The sequence below is a fragment of the Eschrichtius robustus genome, chromosome 4 (genome assembly GCF_028021215.1).
Source record: "Eschrichtius robustus isolate mEscRob2 chromosome 4, mEscRob2.pri, whole genome shotgun sequence".
In the NCBI taxonomy this organism is placed as follows: domain Eukaryota; kingdom Metazoa; phylum Chordata; class Mammalia; order Artiodactyla; family Eschrichtiidae; genus Eschrichtius; species Eschrichtius robustus.
The window spans coordinates 3,424,049-3,442,296 of record NC_090827.1 but is presented as its reverse complement, the minus strand read 5'-3'; the positions used below and the strand labels follow the sequence as shown (position 1 = coordinate 3,442,296).

The following is an 18,248-nucleotide window of genomic DNA, read 5'->3' as shown; positions in this document are numbered from 1 at the left end:
ATTTTGAAAATATGGGGGATAAGTGGACATAATTTTTTTACCTGTGATGATTCACTTAACAAGCAGAGGGAACAATATAAAGAACAATACTAAAGAATTAGTAAAGCCAAAGATTCTACAGACTTCACTGTGCAGTCATTCTTAAATTTATAAAATCCATTTTAAAAATGAAATGAGGGGGTGATGCCTTGGGAGTCATGAAGTTACTCAATAAACTTATTTTTGAATGAAAGAAAAAAAGTCACTGCAGATGACATACTTATGGCAATCCATCAATCAATGATTCAGCTAGACTGAGGGCAGAGGGCTACACCCAAGGGCTCGACAATTTCTCAAATTTAAGAGAGCAGCCAAAATTCACTCTTCTGAAAACTACCAATGGGTCATGAAATTAATTCACAAATCTGCATCTTTCAGTTACACACTGCAGTTTCATTTGCACGACAAACCTGTCCCTCTTCTACAGAAAACTGGCACCCGAACTGCTAAACAGAACTCAGACATCCAGAGACTGACCAAACTCACACCAAATCCGCCCACCAACTGCCAAGGTCCCGGGTGATGGGAAAGGCACGACCAGCTCACAAGCACCATGACCCGCAATGACCAGAAAGCATAGGGAGAGAGCTACATGTTACTGTGAACACCTATAGTTAGGAGGAGTTAGTTCAGAGGTTTTTATTCACTAAGTAGTTTCACAGAGAATTGATACAAAGAACCGAACACCTAACCTGCAGTCGGCTGTTTTACCCAGAAGTTAGGCCATAAAGAAGGTCTTTTCCTGCTGATCTAGCAAAGGAATATATCCCTTGAAATAAATGCAAAAAATAACAACAGAGAGCAGACAAGATGCAAATGTCTGTGCTGGGCATGGCACATGTAAATCTGAACCAAACACAGTCCCTGCCCTGATGGAGTTTACAGACGAAATACATTTGTTAATGTTTTTATTTTACTACTCTTTGACTCACCACAAAAATAAAACATTTTCATTCAAAGACTAACAGTAAATATAAAAATATCATTATTGGCAAGAAAGCTTAAAGTATCGCCATACGTACGTAAAACAATCTTAAGTCTATTTGTGGGTATGTGTGTATCCATGCGTGCCTATTTGAACTGTCATACTTACATAGAGCACACGTGTACATCACAACACGCCAAGCTCAGGGCTGAGCATCTTTATCCTACAAGTCTGTGCAGAGGCTAAGTCTTTAGAGGTGTCATGCCTTCAAGTCAACGAAAACCTCAGGCTTCACTTTTTCCTTATACACACACACAAGCACAGTAAACTTATGGAAACGTGGACACTCCAAATAGTGGTTACATATTGCTGGGGAAGAAAGGAAGGCAGATTTGAAGTATTTTGTCTCCTGAGGGAAAATAAACAAAAAAAGCAAAGCAACCTAGGTAGTAGATAGTGCTATTGTAAAAATTTTTTTAAAAGACTACGATATAGGGCTTCCCTTGTGGCACAGTGGTTAAGAATCCACCTGCCAATGCAGGGGACACGGGTTTAAGCCCTGGTCCGGGAAGATCCCACATGCTGCGGAGCAACTAAGCCCGTGCGCCACAACTACTGAGCCCACGAGCCACAACTACTGAGCCCAGGCGCCTAGAGCCCATGCTCCACAACAAGAGAAGCCACCGCAATGAGAAGCCCACGCACTGCAACGAAGAGTAGCCCTCACTTGCCGCAACTGGAAAGCGCCCACGCGCAGCAACAAAGACCCAACTCAGCCAAAAATAAATAAATTAAAGAAATAAATTAAAAATAATAAAAATTTTAAAAATTTAAAAAATTAAAATAAAAAGACTACGGTGTAAAAATAAATAAAAGCTTGGCCACATCCGAAAGGAGAAAGCAGTACAGTAACTGAATATGGGCCAGAGCCCAGGAGAGCTTCCTAAGGACGGAGACATGGCAACTCACCCTGTGTGTGGGAAACAGGGCGGGACCCGGGGGGAGGAGGGGCAGCTCTGCCTCCAGGAGGGGAGGGGACAGGAGCACAGGCAGCTCTGAGCCCAGGTGGGCCACTGGAGGAGGGGGAGGGCGACGCGGAGCGGACAGGGCGAGGGGGCACCTGGGGCAGCTGCCGTGGAAACGGGAAACCCAGCCGCGGCCTGAAGAGACGGGTAGGCGCAGGCAGAGGGGCAGCTGGGCCTGAGGTTCGGAGGTTACAGATTTCAGTGAAAACGCCTAAAGAGACTCCACTAGCCTCAATGCAGCTTCTTCTGAGAAACGAAAAGTTTCCTCTCCTGCAATAAGGGGAGACAAACCCCTTAACAAAGTGCTCTGAAAACTCTTCTGGAAACCAAAGCATCCAGTCCGACCCGTGCGTGGGAATCGGGCCCGCGGTTCAGCGATACCCGTGTTTATAGCGGCTGTGTGTGCACGCTTAAAAAAAATATATTTTAATGGTTGCATTTCTGATCCAAAGGTTTTTAGCAGTTTACATGTAACTATGTCTTAAACTGAAATGGTGAGGATGGCTGGCCATTAAAGAAAAAGTAAAGAGAATGGACGCATTTGTTTATCTCCTTTCTTAAATTCTCTAAAATAAGTCCCTCAGGTGAAATGAATATTATCTCACTTAGTATTTCCAAGCTAGCAAAATATCCAGCATCTAACAAATAACAAATGAAAGGCAGAAAGTACCTGATGTTCCTGTCCAGTGTGTACAGCTCAACTAATCGTACCTAATTAAATGGGCAAGTCTACACTTTAAAAATTCCACTTTATCAGAACCACAACTCTCTCCTGAATCACAATTTAAAAGGGCATACTGTTTGCCATACTTAAAAGTGTCAAACATACTTAAAACTGTTAAAACAGTAACACCAGGGGAATTAGAACACTGCTGTCATAATTCCTTCCTAAAGAAAGTTTAAAGCAGCTAAAACATTGGGAGGACAAAATGTAAATGACCAAAACAAGGAACGGAGTGAGAACGCCGCCCGCGGCTGACATTTCCGAGCACCGACCACGTGCGCCCTGCTCTGCTTCCTTCACACGGAGCCCTGCATCTCAGCCTCACGCCAGCCGGAGACACTGAACCCTGCCATCACTGTCCCCACTTTACAGTTAAGAAAAAGGAGGCACAGAGGTGGATCAAAAGAGTCCTATATTTACGTGGTGAAATTAGGAGAATCATAGACTCGGACGTCACCAGCACGCAAACATAATAAGGAAAATGAATACTCATCTCTTGGTCATAAAACAAAATTCTGAAAGTCTTTGATATTCCTACTGCACTGTTGTTCTCCAGGCTCAAGCACAGACAAGTCATTCCCCCCAAGAGGTAATGTCAACAGGTCCCAAAAAAGAGGGGTGGTATTATTAAGTTATCGCAGACTTATATACACCCCAAATACAAGTATTCTTTAATTTTCAAAACCGTGCTTACACCAACTGCTCAGAGCAGAGACAAGTCTGTTCAAGGATCACAGAGGAACATCCTCCCACTACCCTTCAACACAAGCTTGGCCAAATACTAGGAATCTGAGTGAGGGTATCTACACTTAGTCTCTGAATTTTTGGTCGTAGGAAATCATGATCTACCAAATACCCACAGATTCTTCACTGCTTACTAACGCTGCCACCTCATTCTAATTAGTCCAAAACAAACAATTACTACAGTCCACTCTTGCTGCAAACTCCTAAATGCATTCAATTTAGGATTATCCAAGTCAGGGCTTCGCATGATCGGCAGGGCTCACATTCACTGCCTAAACTGACTTCAAAAAGAAAAAGCAAATATATTTAAAACACTGCAAACTACCTTCCATTTAAGTGAATAATAAATAATAATTGTCAGGAAGCCGGCACAATGTGGGCAGAAGTGCTGGCGGGTTTCAGGGGCCGCCATCACCCCGTGGGGAGGCCACCCCAGGGAGAGATGCAGTCCTCCCGCCTGCACGCACACAGCACCATTTTCCACAGAGGCGTGAAGAAGGCTGGGAAATGCCACTGTGTGGGGGGCAGCTAGGGCTGCAGAGTCACCAGGTCTGGGCCCAAGTCCAGATCCCGAGTTGAGCAGTGACACAAGCCTCAGCACCCTCACATGTAAAACGGGGGTGATGAAAGATCTACCTGCAAGACGGCTGCAAGGAGGAATTAAATCAATGCACACAGAGAGCACGGATTCGAGTGTGTGGGACGGACGAAGGGCTTGTTACACGTTTGCTATTGCCTCATCATCGACACGGCCCAAACCATGTTTCAGAGGGAAAGGACAAAGTAACAGAAAGCTGACGCTGACTGCCACTGCACTGCTAAAACACACGTCAATAATATTCATCAGAGATTGCCAACCCTGACAGGTGTACACCCATTAAACGGATAGCTTTTAATTGCTCCTGAAAGAGAACAAATAGTCAAGTTATTTATATCATGATTCCTTCGAAGATAAATATGTTAAGGGCATTTGCCCCTGGTGTGAGTTTTCTCATTACCAATTATGTCTGGGTTATTTACTACTCTTCTCCATTGCATGTATGTTCTTTGAAGCCCTAGATGGATATTGACAGCCAAGAACCATCCTGCATCAGATCCACCCATATCTTCTGAAATCCATCCGTGACGGCCCCATTCCTTTATCTGCCCAAGTTCAAGCACTGTCACCTCAGATGACTGCAATTCTCTAACAGATTTCCCTGCCCGTCCACTCAATCTAATCCACCCTTTGTGTTTTCAGGCAGACACAGATATTATCTCTGAGGGGATGTGTCGGGCTGGGAGGCGTCTGGTCACATCATTTTGCTGCTTGAAAACTGGCCGCCTACCTACAGACTAAAAGAGACTTAAGAAAGATAACCAATAAACAACCTGTACCAAAAAAATTTTGAGACAAAGAAATTTATTTTCATTATATGAAAGAATTATTTTTTAAGGTTTGATGATAATATTGTGGTTAAGTAATTTTTTTAAGTCTATCTTTTAAAGATAAAAACACATATCAAAACAATGATGGCTGAATTGATATGTCTGGATTTACTTCAAAATAATCCACTGGAGGTGGAGTAAGAGATGAAACATCATTGCTTATCAGTCAACAACGTGGCATGGTGAGTCCACGGGGGCCCGTTTTACTACTGTCGCTAATACTGTGAACATCTGTAGTTTTCCAGAATAAAATGTAATTGAGGAGGAAAAGCACTCATTTCCAGTCGCCTAAAGAATCAAGGATGACTTTTTCAACAACACATTCACACGCAAGCGTGACTGTGGCCTGCCCCTTCTCCTGACTCCACACACCCCAGGCCATGCGCACTAAACTGGCCGCACTGTTCAACACGGGACGCCAGGCCCCTCCCCCTCTGTCCCTGTACACACAGTGCCTCCTGCCAAGAAAGTCCCGTGAGACCACCAGACACGCCAGGAGACCCAGGGCAAAGGGCCCCTTCTCCGAGACCCTCCCCTGGGCCCCTTCTGTACAAACCTATAGTCTCAGCTACTCTGGTGGGTTAGTTTTTATTGTTGTTGCTTTCCTTTTTTCTATTTCTACCTCCCTCAAAAGATTATAGCCTCCCTAAGGGCAGAAGCTGTATTTTATTTATTTCAATAAAGATTCCCTATAATATGCATGGAAAGTAGTAATTACTTAGTAAGTGCCTTGACAAACAGGAAGGAAAGTCAAGAGAACAACCGTCATTCACAGCAAACATTAACAAAACAATCTGTCTAGTAAATCAGAGCTTACGTATCCCTAACACACCAATATTTATCTACTGAATGTTTACCACATTGCTTAAAAAATTAGTTGCCATTTTTTCAAGGAGTACGTTACAGATCTTAAAAGGAACATCAATATGATTTAAAGAAGAAACTTTCCTTTGGAAAGACTCTACACTATTTCTCATTTCATAAAAGTCAAAATACTCTGTGATGTGAAATACTATCTCTAACCACAAGTGAGAAACATATAGATGCTGATGTGAACTTATCAGCAAAGGGCTGAAATAGTTGAAATGCTTCACATTTCTAAATTATGCAATAAAATTAATGCAAAATTAAGGCAGTGCTGACTTGGCAAGGTGCCCCTAGTACTTCTTTGATACTTTAAGGCCATCATCTAGCTGCTGCATTACACATTGTGCAAAGACAGAGGAAACACCTACTAGTATAAAACTTCATTGGCTTCATGTCTTTCATATCTCACAGTTTCACACATTAACCTGTAAAACAAAAAATAAAGACATGAGTTCATCGTTTGTCATGAAAAAACATACTAATAGTTTAAAAACGTAAATGAGACATTATGTAGAAAATTAACATTACTTTTATGAATTGTCACAATCATTTATTGGCCTCAAGATATTTGTGGTGCCTAGGTTAACAAAATAAAATGAAATCTGGTAAAGAGATGCTAGAAAAGAAACATTTTGTTAGGTGTCAGCTTCACCCAGTTTATTTCATAGGGAACAAAACTGTATGTGTTTTATACTTTGTAAATGACATGCGGACAAATTAATGTTCTCCAAGGTAAACAGAAAATGAGAAAGAACCTGAAAATCAGAAAGGAAAACCTATTAACTTAAAAAGTGACAACATAATTCACAGTTTAACATTAATGTTACTTAACAGTATGGAATTTCAGACAAAAGTAGGCTTTTATTAAAGTGCGTATTTTTATGACTAAGGACTAAATGAACGCTTTACAACTTAAAGATTTATTTACTTCAAATGATTCATCCCTGAGGAAAATAAACTATGAAAATTATAGAAAACATGAATAAATGTTTAAATATTCAAAATTACCTCAAAATTACCATGTAAAATTTCCCAGAAGTTACAGAAATGCAAAAGAGAAAAGGACTACTTCTTCTTAAGAAGGAACTAGGAAACAGAAAAGGCTGGCTGTAAAAGTGACTGTTTCAACAGCAGTGCCATTTTGGTCAGTGGGGCTACCAGCCCCGTCTGTGAAACACGGGGATCTACACACATCCATCTTTCCGCTGTTGGCACGCTCTTGATTTTTCACTTGAAAACGACCCTCCCGGGTTCTCTTTTGCCTTGATCGTCCCACAACCAGCACCCTGCTTCAGAGGCCCCCTCAGCCTCTCAATCCCTTACCCGAAACTTTCACTTAACTCCAGAAGGTAGCATCGAACCTTGAATACACATCGTTAAACATAGTTTTAATAGACTGCATCATACCAGTTCTTCCTAGGAAAGGATGAGGGACACAACTAATGGGTCTAAAAATACCAGGTCTTTAAATTATGTAACCGGCTCTGCCCTGTTTCCTGTTACACCCTTTTCACTGGATCTCGGTCCTTCTATGGTGGACCCTGTACTCCTGCGGGCTCACCCCTCCCACACCATCATCCGTTTCTCCCTCTCTCCTAAATCGCTTCCTCGATACACAAACACACCTTATGGGGATCGCCCACTGTGTGGGGAAGGAGACATGCTTGACCCCATATCCCCCTCTAGCTACTATCCACATTCCGCTTTTCCCGCAACAGAAATTCTCCTTTTAGAGTTGTCTACGTGAATACACTGTCTCCATTCTCTCGCCCTCCTCCCTCTCCTCCATCACTGGGTCTCTGAAACTCAAAAAAAAGGGAGGCTGGGGGAGCTGCTGGAGGCCTAGTGGGTAGGACTCTGTGCTTCCACTGACAGGGCCCGGGTTCAATCCCTGGTTGGGGAACTGAGATCCCACAAGCCCTGCGGCCAAGACACAAAAACAACTCTGAAAGGTGTCAGCTTCCTCTGTGTTATCTAAATCTTTTCTGATCTTGTTTTTTTTTTAAATTTTTATTTATTTATTTATTTATTTATTTATTTATTTATGGCTGTGTTGGGTCTTCGTTTCTGTGCAAGGGCTTTCTCTAGTTGCGGCAAGCGGGGGCCCCTCTTCATCGCGGTGCGCGGGCCTCTCACTATCGCGGCCTCTCTTGTTGCGGAGCACAGGCTCCAGACGCACAGGCTCAGTAATTGTGGCTCACAGGTCTAGTTGCTCCGCGGCATGTGGGATCCTCCGAGACCAGGGCTCGAACCCGTGTCCCCTGCATTGGCAGGCAGATTCTCAACCACTGCGCCACCAGGGAAGCCCTCTGACCTTGTATTAATGCCACTTCTCAGCAACACGTGATGACTCCCTTTTCCTTACAGCGTTTTCTGCTCTAAGTCTCCTGGTTTTCCTCTTATTCGTCATTTTTTCAGTCTCCTTTGGACTCTCTGCCCCTCCCACTCCTCTACCTGACTCGAAATGCATCACCTCCAGGGGCGGTCCGCCCTCTTCTCCTCTGCACCATGTAACCTCATCCAGTCTGTGATTTTTAATGTAATCCGCAAGCTGACGGCTCCAAAGCCATGCCCCACACCTAACCTCTCACCGTGACACCCACGCATCCAAATGCCTACTCGGCGGAATAGTCGCTCCATGTTCAAATCGTCCAACAGATCTTAAATTCCTTCCCCCAAAATCTGCTTTCCCACAGTCAGAACCCAATCGTTTAGGCCAAAATCCTTGGGAGTCGCCATCCTTGACTCTCCTCCCTCTCCTTCAAATCCCATCTTTCCGCCACGTCCCGTTTCCAAAACCCACCCTCCCAGGCAGCCCACGTTCACCACCTGCCCGTGAAAACGCAGTCTGAGCCACCATCCCCCTGCCATCTCCTACCAGGACCACAGAGGTAGAGTCCGCGTCTGTTCTGCACACCTGCTGTCCATTGTCCAGACATGACATCACATCACCTCGCACCTGCTCGCTTGCTTATGTATTTATTTATGTATGTATGTATGCATGTATGTATGTTGGCCGCACAGGGTCTTAGTCGCAGCACGCGGGATCTTTCTTCCTTGCGGTGTGCGGGCTTCTACTTCACACCTGCTCTTAATCTCCACTGCCTTCACGTGAAAATCCCAACTCCTATCCTGGAATACGCAGCCCTGCGCTGCTGACTACACTAGCATCCTATGCTTACTCTCCCACGGCCCCTGCCTGTTCCCACCGTGGGGCATCGGGGGCCCGTCGGCACGGCAGGGGTCTCCGCACAGCTGAGCCAACCCAGGTGTTCCCTCCTTTCAGCCACAAAGTCAAAGCGGCCCAGCATCCACTCTTACCATGCCCGACGTGCTAACATCTAAATCCTGTCTGCCCCACCAGGAACAGCAGGGGCTTGGTCCACTTCACTGCTGTTTCTTCATGGCCTGCCTGGATGTCTAGCACGTAGTAGGACTGCAGTGGATAACTGTTGACTGCATAAATCAACTAACCTAGCGCCATGAGAAAATCAAGATAAAATCATCTATAGGACAGTGTTCTAAATAAATGGAAACAGTACCAAAATGCTTTTTTTTCTTTAAACATTGTTAAGCAATGTTTTATCAAAAGCATACTGATCTTCCCTGAATTCCTAAAGAATATACTAGCCAGATTTTAGTTGTTCCTTAATGTCTAAAACTGCCTGTATAATAATAATTACACTCATCCATAATGCTAAAGAATATACATGTATACAAATTCACATACATATAACCATATATGTTATACTATATATGCAGTATGTATACATATGTATACACACACACGCTCACATACATATAACCATATATGTTATTCTCTATATAGTGTGCATGTGTATATATATGTAGTATGTATATATGTATACACACACATAACCATATATATGTTATACTATATAACCATGTATATATGTTATACTATATATATGTAGTGTGTATGTATACGCACACACACACATAACCCTATATATATGTTATACTATATATATGCCATGGGTATATACACGTATACACACACACACACACAGTTCAGCAGGCTCTCGCTTCCAGCACTGCACGGCCCCAGTCACTCCGCTCGTATACACACACATACCAAATATATATATGTTATACTATATATATGTCATGTGTATATACACACACACACACACACACAGTTCAGCAGGCTCTCGCTTCCAGCACTGCACGGCCCCAGTCACTCCGCTCGTATACACACACATAACCGTATATATATGTTATACTATATATATGCTGTGTGTATACACGTATACACACACACACACAGTTCAGCAGGCTCTCGCTTCCAGCACTGCACGGCCCCAGTCACTCCGCTCGTATACACACACATAACCGTATATATATGTTATACTATATATATGCCGTGTGTATACACGTATACACACACACGCACATAGTTCAGCAGGCTCTCGCTTCCAGCACTGCACGGCCCCAGTCACTCCGCTCGTATACACACACATAACCGTATATATATGTTATACTATATATATGCCGTGTGTATACACGTATACACACACACACACACAGTTCAGCAGACTCTCGCTTCCAGCACTGCACGGCCCCAGTCACTCCGCTCGTATACACACACATAACCGTATATATATGTTATACTATATATATATGCCGTGGGTATATACACGTATACACACACACACACACACAGTTCAGCAGGCTCTCGCTTCCAGCACTGCACGGCCCCAGTCACTCCGCTCGTATACACACACATAACCGTATATATATGTTATACTATATATGTGCCGTGGGTATATACACGTATACACACACACACACACACAGAGTTCAGCAGGCTCTCGCTTCCAGCACTGCACGGCCCCAGTCACTCCGCTCGTATACACACACATAACCCTATATATATGTTATACTATATATATGCCGTGGGTATATACACGTATACACACACACACACACACCGTTCAGCAGGCTCTCGCTTCCAGCACTGCACGGCCCCAGTCACTCCGCTCGTATACACACACATAACCATATATATATGTTATACTATATATATGTCATGTGTATATACACGTATACACATACACACACACACATAGTTCAGCAGGCTCTCGCTTCCAGCACTGCACGGCCCCAGTCACTCCGCTCGTTACGCATCCGTGGCCACCACTCCCACGGAGCTTCCTCCCCCCCTCCGGCAAATACGCTGCCTCTGATCCACCTGGGTACAGGCAGTAAACCTTAGAAAAACAATGCCAGGTGGAAACGACGTACAGCGCGTCAGTGAGGACCTGAAAACCTCTGCATTGCACAGTGTGTGATCTCACAGCAACACAGCCAATTAACTGCACGTCACCAGCTGCTCCGGATCAACGCACTGCTTGCAGACGGACAGCCCCACAGCGCACAAAGTGAGGCTCCCACAGAGGAAAGCCTCCCCGCCTTCCTAGGAGACCAGTGTCCCACTGCCCAGCACGGAACAAACAGACCTGGAAAACCTTGATTAAGAGCTTTTTTTTTTGTTTTTTTGCTAAAATTGGAAAACTGTATTATGTGGAAGTCTTAACTCTTCTCTATTAATCCCAGGGCTAAAATTTTATGTATAAAATTCAAAGGAAATAACTTATCTAAATAAGACGTTCTTTTCCCAGAAAGGGTAGTTAATATAAAGCAGTTTATCCAAGTCATTGAGTTTATCTGTACCTCTTTTCTTGCTATTATTCATTTTGCTATCCTGATCTTGTTCTAAAAAAGGACTTAAGTTAGTTGCAGCTGATGTCTTGCATAAATATGAGAAACAAACGACTTTTTGACACAAGCAGAACAAGATACACATCTTAAAGGTGACTCCTTGTAAGTTCATGCCAACAAAGCTGAATAGTCTCCAAAATGGACTTTTTAAGGTGTAAGTATGCTAAACTATACTGTTGAAGTAATCAGTTATTTCTAACCAAAATTTACTTTTGAAACAGCAGAAAATGGTTAGTGGGTGTATGGGGCTTTATTGTATTACTTCTACTTTTGTAATCTTGAAAATTTTCATAAGATGTACTAAAAATTTCCTTTTTCTATTGCACCAAATTACTATTACCTAAGTAATTTTATAACTACATATACTATAGACACACATTATATAATCGATATATCTGAATATTATCGAAATATTATCCATGTGTAGTCTTATATACATATGTCAATGTGACATTTATATTTTTATATTAATTAATTCATTTGCATTTGCAGGTTAACTGCATTCAATTAAACAGACAATTGGCGATATAATTTTTTCCTAGGATACCTGTCATCAAGAAACATAAAATGAAAGTTACATACTTTAGAAATTATCCTTGCTTTAATTGGAGCCATCTTCCAAATTCCCAGTGGTTTTGCCCTTTCTAATAAAACTTTAAATCATTTTCATTACAAATTTAATTTGGGGAGTATTCAATCCTCTTGATACTTTTTTCAATTAACAACTAAATATGAAATTGACATGCTCACAAATTAACTAGTGTTTAAAGAGTAAAGGGGAAATACATAGAAAAAGTATTCCTTTCATAATTAAAAACTGCTGGTATCAAAAGTAGCTGGAGCTGGAGACAACAAAACTTTCCCATAACGTCCTAGTTGGTGTTTATATGTAATCCATCTTCCTAAGGTCCTTTATTTTCTATTCCAGTTACTCACTGGATTATACAAGATGTTTCTGATCTTTTAATGTAAGCCCAGATAACCATAAATAAGGTTGCTGTATCACTGTACAAGAGAAGTGGTAAGATTTTTATATGAATGGACTGTATAAACAACAACTATGGTATAAACTGAATTTCCCAGAAGAGGGCAGTCAACTTAAGGCAATAAATATGTTACATGTAAAGACCTAAAACATACTAAAACAGCGAACTGAATCATTCTTGGAATAGTTAAACACATTCTGGTTTCTTATGTAGCTGAGTGCTAGGAAGGAGATTTTTATTTGCCAGGATGGCAAATAATGCTCCTTTGGTGTGTTCACCAAGCGGTGTTTGTTGCTTCAGGTGGGGAGGGCAGGGAGAGGGACAGGAGGCAGAGAGGTGACCACTACGGCAGAAGCGTCAGAAATTATCATATGGACGTAAAGCTTACAAGGCCAGAGGAGGCCGAGTTTTCACAAGTAAGTTATCTTTAATCCTGCTTCTAAACAACAGTAAATAATCACATAAAACCCAAGCATCCTATTATTATTCATATTAAAATGACTTACCTAAGCTGATGCTCTCTCAGGTTGGATAAGGCTTCCATGCCATGCAAATAGGAATACACGATTTCCAGATCCTGTTTGAAAAAAAGGACAGAAATTATTAAACTTGTCGGGAAAAGAGGCTTCTAAAATAAGTCATTACATTTACAGACCAAATTTAAAATAGCTTTTTTTGTTAAATACAAGTTTTTTAGACATCAAAAATCACATTATTAAGAGAAATGCTGGACTGCACAAATGTCATGCATCACAGCTGCCTCTGGGATACATAGAAAGGCCATTAAAATATAAACTAAACTGGCTCAAATTTACAAAAATAAATTCCTCATAAGTCGTTATCACCTATTTCCCAGCTTTTACATCGAAATATCAAATGTAAAGTTTTCATTTTAAAGTATAAATATTTACCAATTCCACCATTAAATGATCTTCTTAGTCAATATAACATTAATGCATGTTATTTCATGCCTACACTTAAAAATGAGCATGAATTCAATTGCTTTCTATTCTTACCAAATGACATTTCTTATATGCAGAAATATTTAAATTTAAATATGCTCTTTTAGAAAAACAGACAGGCCTTGCTTTTCCAGATCATATTACAATACATAGAAAAAAGATTCATAGTTATTCATGAACATTTAGAACAGGTAAAAATTCAAAATCCTGTTTATATTCATTTATATGACAAGCCAGCAAGTAATTAGTATTTTTTTTTAATTGAGGTATAGTTGATGTACAATATTATATAAGTTTTGGGTGTACAGAAGTTAGTATTTTAAGACTCCAATGAGGGGACATCCCTGGTGGCGCAGTGGTTAAGAATCTGGCTGCCAATGCAGGGGACACGGGTTCAAGCCCTGGTCCGGGAAGATCCCACAAGCCACAGAGCAGCTAAGCCCGTGCGCCACAACTACTGAGCCTGCGCTCTAGAGCCCACGAGCCACAACTACTGAGCCCACGAGCCACAACTACTGAGCCCGCATGCCACAACTACTGAAGCTCACGCGCCTAGAAACTGTGTTCCGAAACAAGAGAAGCCAACGCAATGAGAAGCCCGCGCACCGCAACGAAGAGTAGCCCCTGCTCAACGCAATTAGGGAAAGCCCGCGCACAGCAACAAAGACCCAACACAGCCAAAAATTTAAAAAAACAAATAAACTTTAAAAAAAAAAGACTCCAGTGAATATCTAGCAGTTTCTAATCTCAAGAATACAAATCTACATTTACTCCTCCCCCAAATCTTAGCCAAAATGTAAAACAAATGAATTTTAAGAAATTTGTAAAATTACCCTCTTTCTTTTAAAATAATAGCTCTACTGAGCTGTAATTCACACATCATTTTCTTTTCTTTTTTTTTCTTGCAGGGGGCCACAGCAGCACTGTGCACATGACCCAATCCAGGTGGTGGGCACCACCCTCCCTGGCCCTTGGCTCCACCCGGGCTGCCCCCTCCTCCTAGAGATGAGCCACTGTGAGTGGGCCCAGGGCTGCCAGACTCGCTAGAACTCAAGATTTATCCCTTGTGAATAATTCTGTGGTTTGTGTTTGCCAATCAACACCATAATTCCTGAATATTTTTACCACCCAAAAGACAACCCCACACCCTTTAGCATTCACTCCCCATCCTCCCTTCCCCCAGGCTCCTGGCAACTGTTAATCTGCTTTGTGTCCATGGATTTGCCTATTCTGGACATTTCGTGTAAATGGAATCTCACAACGGAAATACACGACCTTTTGTGACTGCCTTCCTTCTCTTGGCCTAATAGCTTCAGAGTTCACCTAGGCTGCAGCAGGTAACAATACTTTCCTTTGTATCACCAAATAGTACTCCATCATAGAGAGATGCCACAGTTTGTTTATCCACTCATCAACTGACAGACATTTGGGTTCTTCCTACTTTATGGCCGGTATGAATAATGCTGTCGTGAATTCTCATGCATACGTTTTTGTTTGCACACCCGTCTTCAGTTCTCATGGGTCTATATATACACCTGCGAGTAGAATTGCTCATTCATATGGTAACTCTGTGTTTAGCTTTTCAAGGAACTGCCAAATTGTTTACCTAAGTGGCTACATCATTTATAATCCTATCGGCAAGGTCTAAGGACTCTAATTTCTCCACATACATCCTTGTCAACACTAATGTCTGTCCTTTTTATTTTAGCCTTCCCAGGTGTGTTTCAAGGTGTTGATTTGCATTTCACTAATGACCAAGGGTGCTGACCATTTTTCATGTGCTTACTGGCCATTCGTACATCTTTGGGTAAATACCTATTCAATTCTTTGTTCACTTTTTTTCCCCCCAGGGGTTATTTATTCTTTTTTTAACATCTTTATTGGAGTATAATTGCTTTACAATGTTGTGTTAGTTTCTGCTGTATAACAAAGTGAATCAGCTATATGTATACGTATATCCCCATATCCCTTCCCTCTTGCGTCTCCCTCCCACCCTCCCTATCCCACCCCTCTAAGGTGGTCACAAAGCACCGAGCTGATCTCCCTGTGCTATGCGGCTGCTTCCCACTAGCTATCTATTTTACATTTGGTAGTGTATATATGTCCATGCCACTCTCTCACTTCGTCCCAGCTTACCCTTCCCCCTCCCCGTGTCCTCAAGTCCATTCTCTACGTCTGCATCTTTATTCCTGTCCTGCCACTAGGTTCTTCAGAACCTTTTTTTTTTTTTAGATTCCATATATATGTGTTAGCATAGGGTATTTGTTTTTCTCTTTCTGACTTAACGCAGTCCGTATGACAGACTCTAGATCCATCCACCTCACTACAAATAACTCAATTTCGTTTCTTTTTATGGCTGAGTAATATTCCATTGTATATATGTGCCACATCTTCTTTATCCATTCATCCGTCGATGGACACTTAGGTTGCTTCCATGACCTGGCTATTGTAAATAGTGCTGCAATGAACACTGTGGTACATGTCCCTTTTTGAATTATGGTTTTCTCAGGGTATACGTCCAGTAGTGGTATTGCTGGGCCATATGGTAGTCCTATTTTTAGTTTTTTAAGGAACCTCCATATTGTTCTCCATAGTGGCTGTATCAATTTACATTCCCACCAATAGTGCAAAAGGGTTCCCTTTTCTCCACACCCTCTCCAGCAGTTATTGTTTGTAGACTTTTGAATGATGGCCATTCTGACCGGTGTGAGGTGATACCTCACTGTAGTTCTGATTTGCATTTCTCTAATGATTAGTGATGCTGAGCATTTTTTCATGTGTCTGTTGGCCATCTGTATATCTTCTTTGGAGAAGCGTTATGTTTAGGTCTTCTGCCCATTTTTGGATTGGGCTGTTTGTTTTTTTGATATTGAGCTGCATGAGATGCTTGTATATTTTGGAGATTAATCCTTTGTCAGTTGCTGTTCACTTTTTAATTGGGTTATGTGTCTTTATTATTGCATTTTAAGAATTCTTTATGTATTCTGGATAGAAGACCCTTATCAGGTACATTATCAGTAAATATTTTCTCCCTTTCCGTGGCCAGTCATTTCACTTTCTTGGATGGTGCCGTCTGAAGCACAAAGTTGTTAATTTTGATGAAGTCCAGTTTACCTATTTTTTCTTTTGTTGCGTATGCTTTTAGAGTCACGTTTAAGAAACCATGATCTAATCCAAGGTCACAACAATTCATTAATATATTTGCTTCTAAGAGCTTCTTCTTCCACAGCTTTAGCTCTTACGTTTAAGTCTACAATCCATTTTTAATTACTTTCATATTCAGTAAGGTAAGGGTCCAAGTTCATTCTTTTGCGTGCAGATATCCAGTTATCCCATCACCCTTTGTTAAAAATACTACTGTTTCCCCAGTGAATCGTACCGGTGACCTTGCTGAAAATCAATTGACCGTAAATGTCAGTGTTCATTTCTGGACTCAGATCTATTCCATTGGTCTGTATGTCCGTCCTCATTCCACCACCAATGTCTCATTTATGCAGCTTTGGAGCAAGTGTGAAATCAGAAACTGTGAGTGTTCCAACCTTATTCTACTTCTCTGGGTGCCTTGTGTTCACATTTGAATTTTAGAATCAGCTTGTACGTCTCTGCAGACACGCCAGCTGGGGTTTTCATAAGGATTCCACCGAATCTGACGATCAGTTCAGGCACTTTAGCCATCATCACGGTATTAAGTCTCCCAATCTGTGACACGGGATGTTCTTCCACTGAATTAGGTGTTCCTTAATTTCTTTCAACTATGTTCTCTACTTCTCAGTGTACAAATCTTGCACTACTTTGGTTAAATTTAATCTTCTCTTTTGATGAAGAAAAAAATTTCTGCAACCTTAGGGATACCTTTGAGAACAATCCGAACTATCTGTGCACTTAGATTTCACGTATCAAGGGCACAGGGAAGCGACAGTGAGTCACAGAATAACTAGGTAAGGAATTCAAAACCTTTCTAAGAGGATTCCAAGAAGGTTTTCAGCCTAAAATATATTATTGCACACCTTAACACAATATTATGATGTGTTAAGAGGAAAAAAATACCTCATTTATAATTCTCAATTGTCCCAATTTAAAATGTATTAATACTAGAAATTTAAAGTGTCGCCCTCTAATGTTCAACTTTCAAATAAACTGATGGGCTTTAATTTTATTCATCTGTAGCTTTGTTATTTCCCATAAGTCTTTTAAAAGCTATTTATAGATTGAAATCTAAGTCTAGACCTAAAAGTGCAATACAAATAAGAAAGCTAAAACAAAACCTTCCCCACCATCCAGTTAAGTGTGCATTCCGAAAGCTAATAAATCCCTTCTTTAGAAGCAGTCACACTCCAATCTTAATATTCTATTTGCAGGTAGGGAAAGCCAATAAAAATGTCCTAATTAATGAGTTTTCTTTAATACTTATAATATCAGAAAGTCCTTCTGAATAATGCTAAGGTTCACATTCTATTTTAGGTATTACAAATATGTGCTACTTGCGGTCGTTACATAGTACAGAAGGCCACCCTCCCATTTCTGAAGAGCTTATAATCTGAGTCTAACACGAAAGTCTTACCCTTTTTGCACTGAAATACCGATCAGCCCCTTATAAGCTGCCCAAGGCCCACAGTACTTCTATCTAAGCAAACAGACAAGACTATTTATGTCTATTAACCTTCATCAGGCAAATAGAATATTTACACTGACCAAAAATGTCTATTTAGGAAAGGAGTAGAAAGAAATAGGGTTTTTAAAAGCTGGAGAAGGGAGAAGTCTGAAAGAAACCTGAAGGAACAAGAATTTGGAAGATTCGACTCAGAG

At 41.4% G+C, this 18,248-nt stretch overlaps 1 protein-coding gene across 2 annotated transcripts in view; it reads right to left on the bottom strand.

Annotated features, from left to right (window-relative positions):
- Positions 1–18,248, bottom strand: part of RAPGEF2 (Rap guanine nucleotide exchange factor 2) — a 247,726-nt gene that overhangs the window by 154,376 nt on the left and 75,102 nt on the right. For both annotated transcript variants that reach the window (XM_068542403.1, XM_068542404.1), the window contains exons 2-3: positions 12,987–13,057; positions 6,121–6,177 (exon numbers count right to left, since the gene is read on the bottom strand). In XM_068542403.1, coding sequence (XP_068398504.1) covers positions 6,121–6,177; positions 12,987–13,057 — 128 coding nt within the window. The remainder of the gene's footprint in view (positions 1–6,120; positions 6,178–12,986; positions 13,058–18,248) is intronic.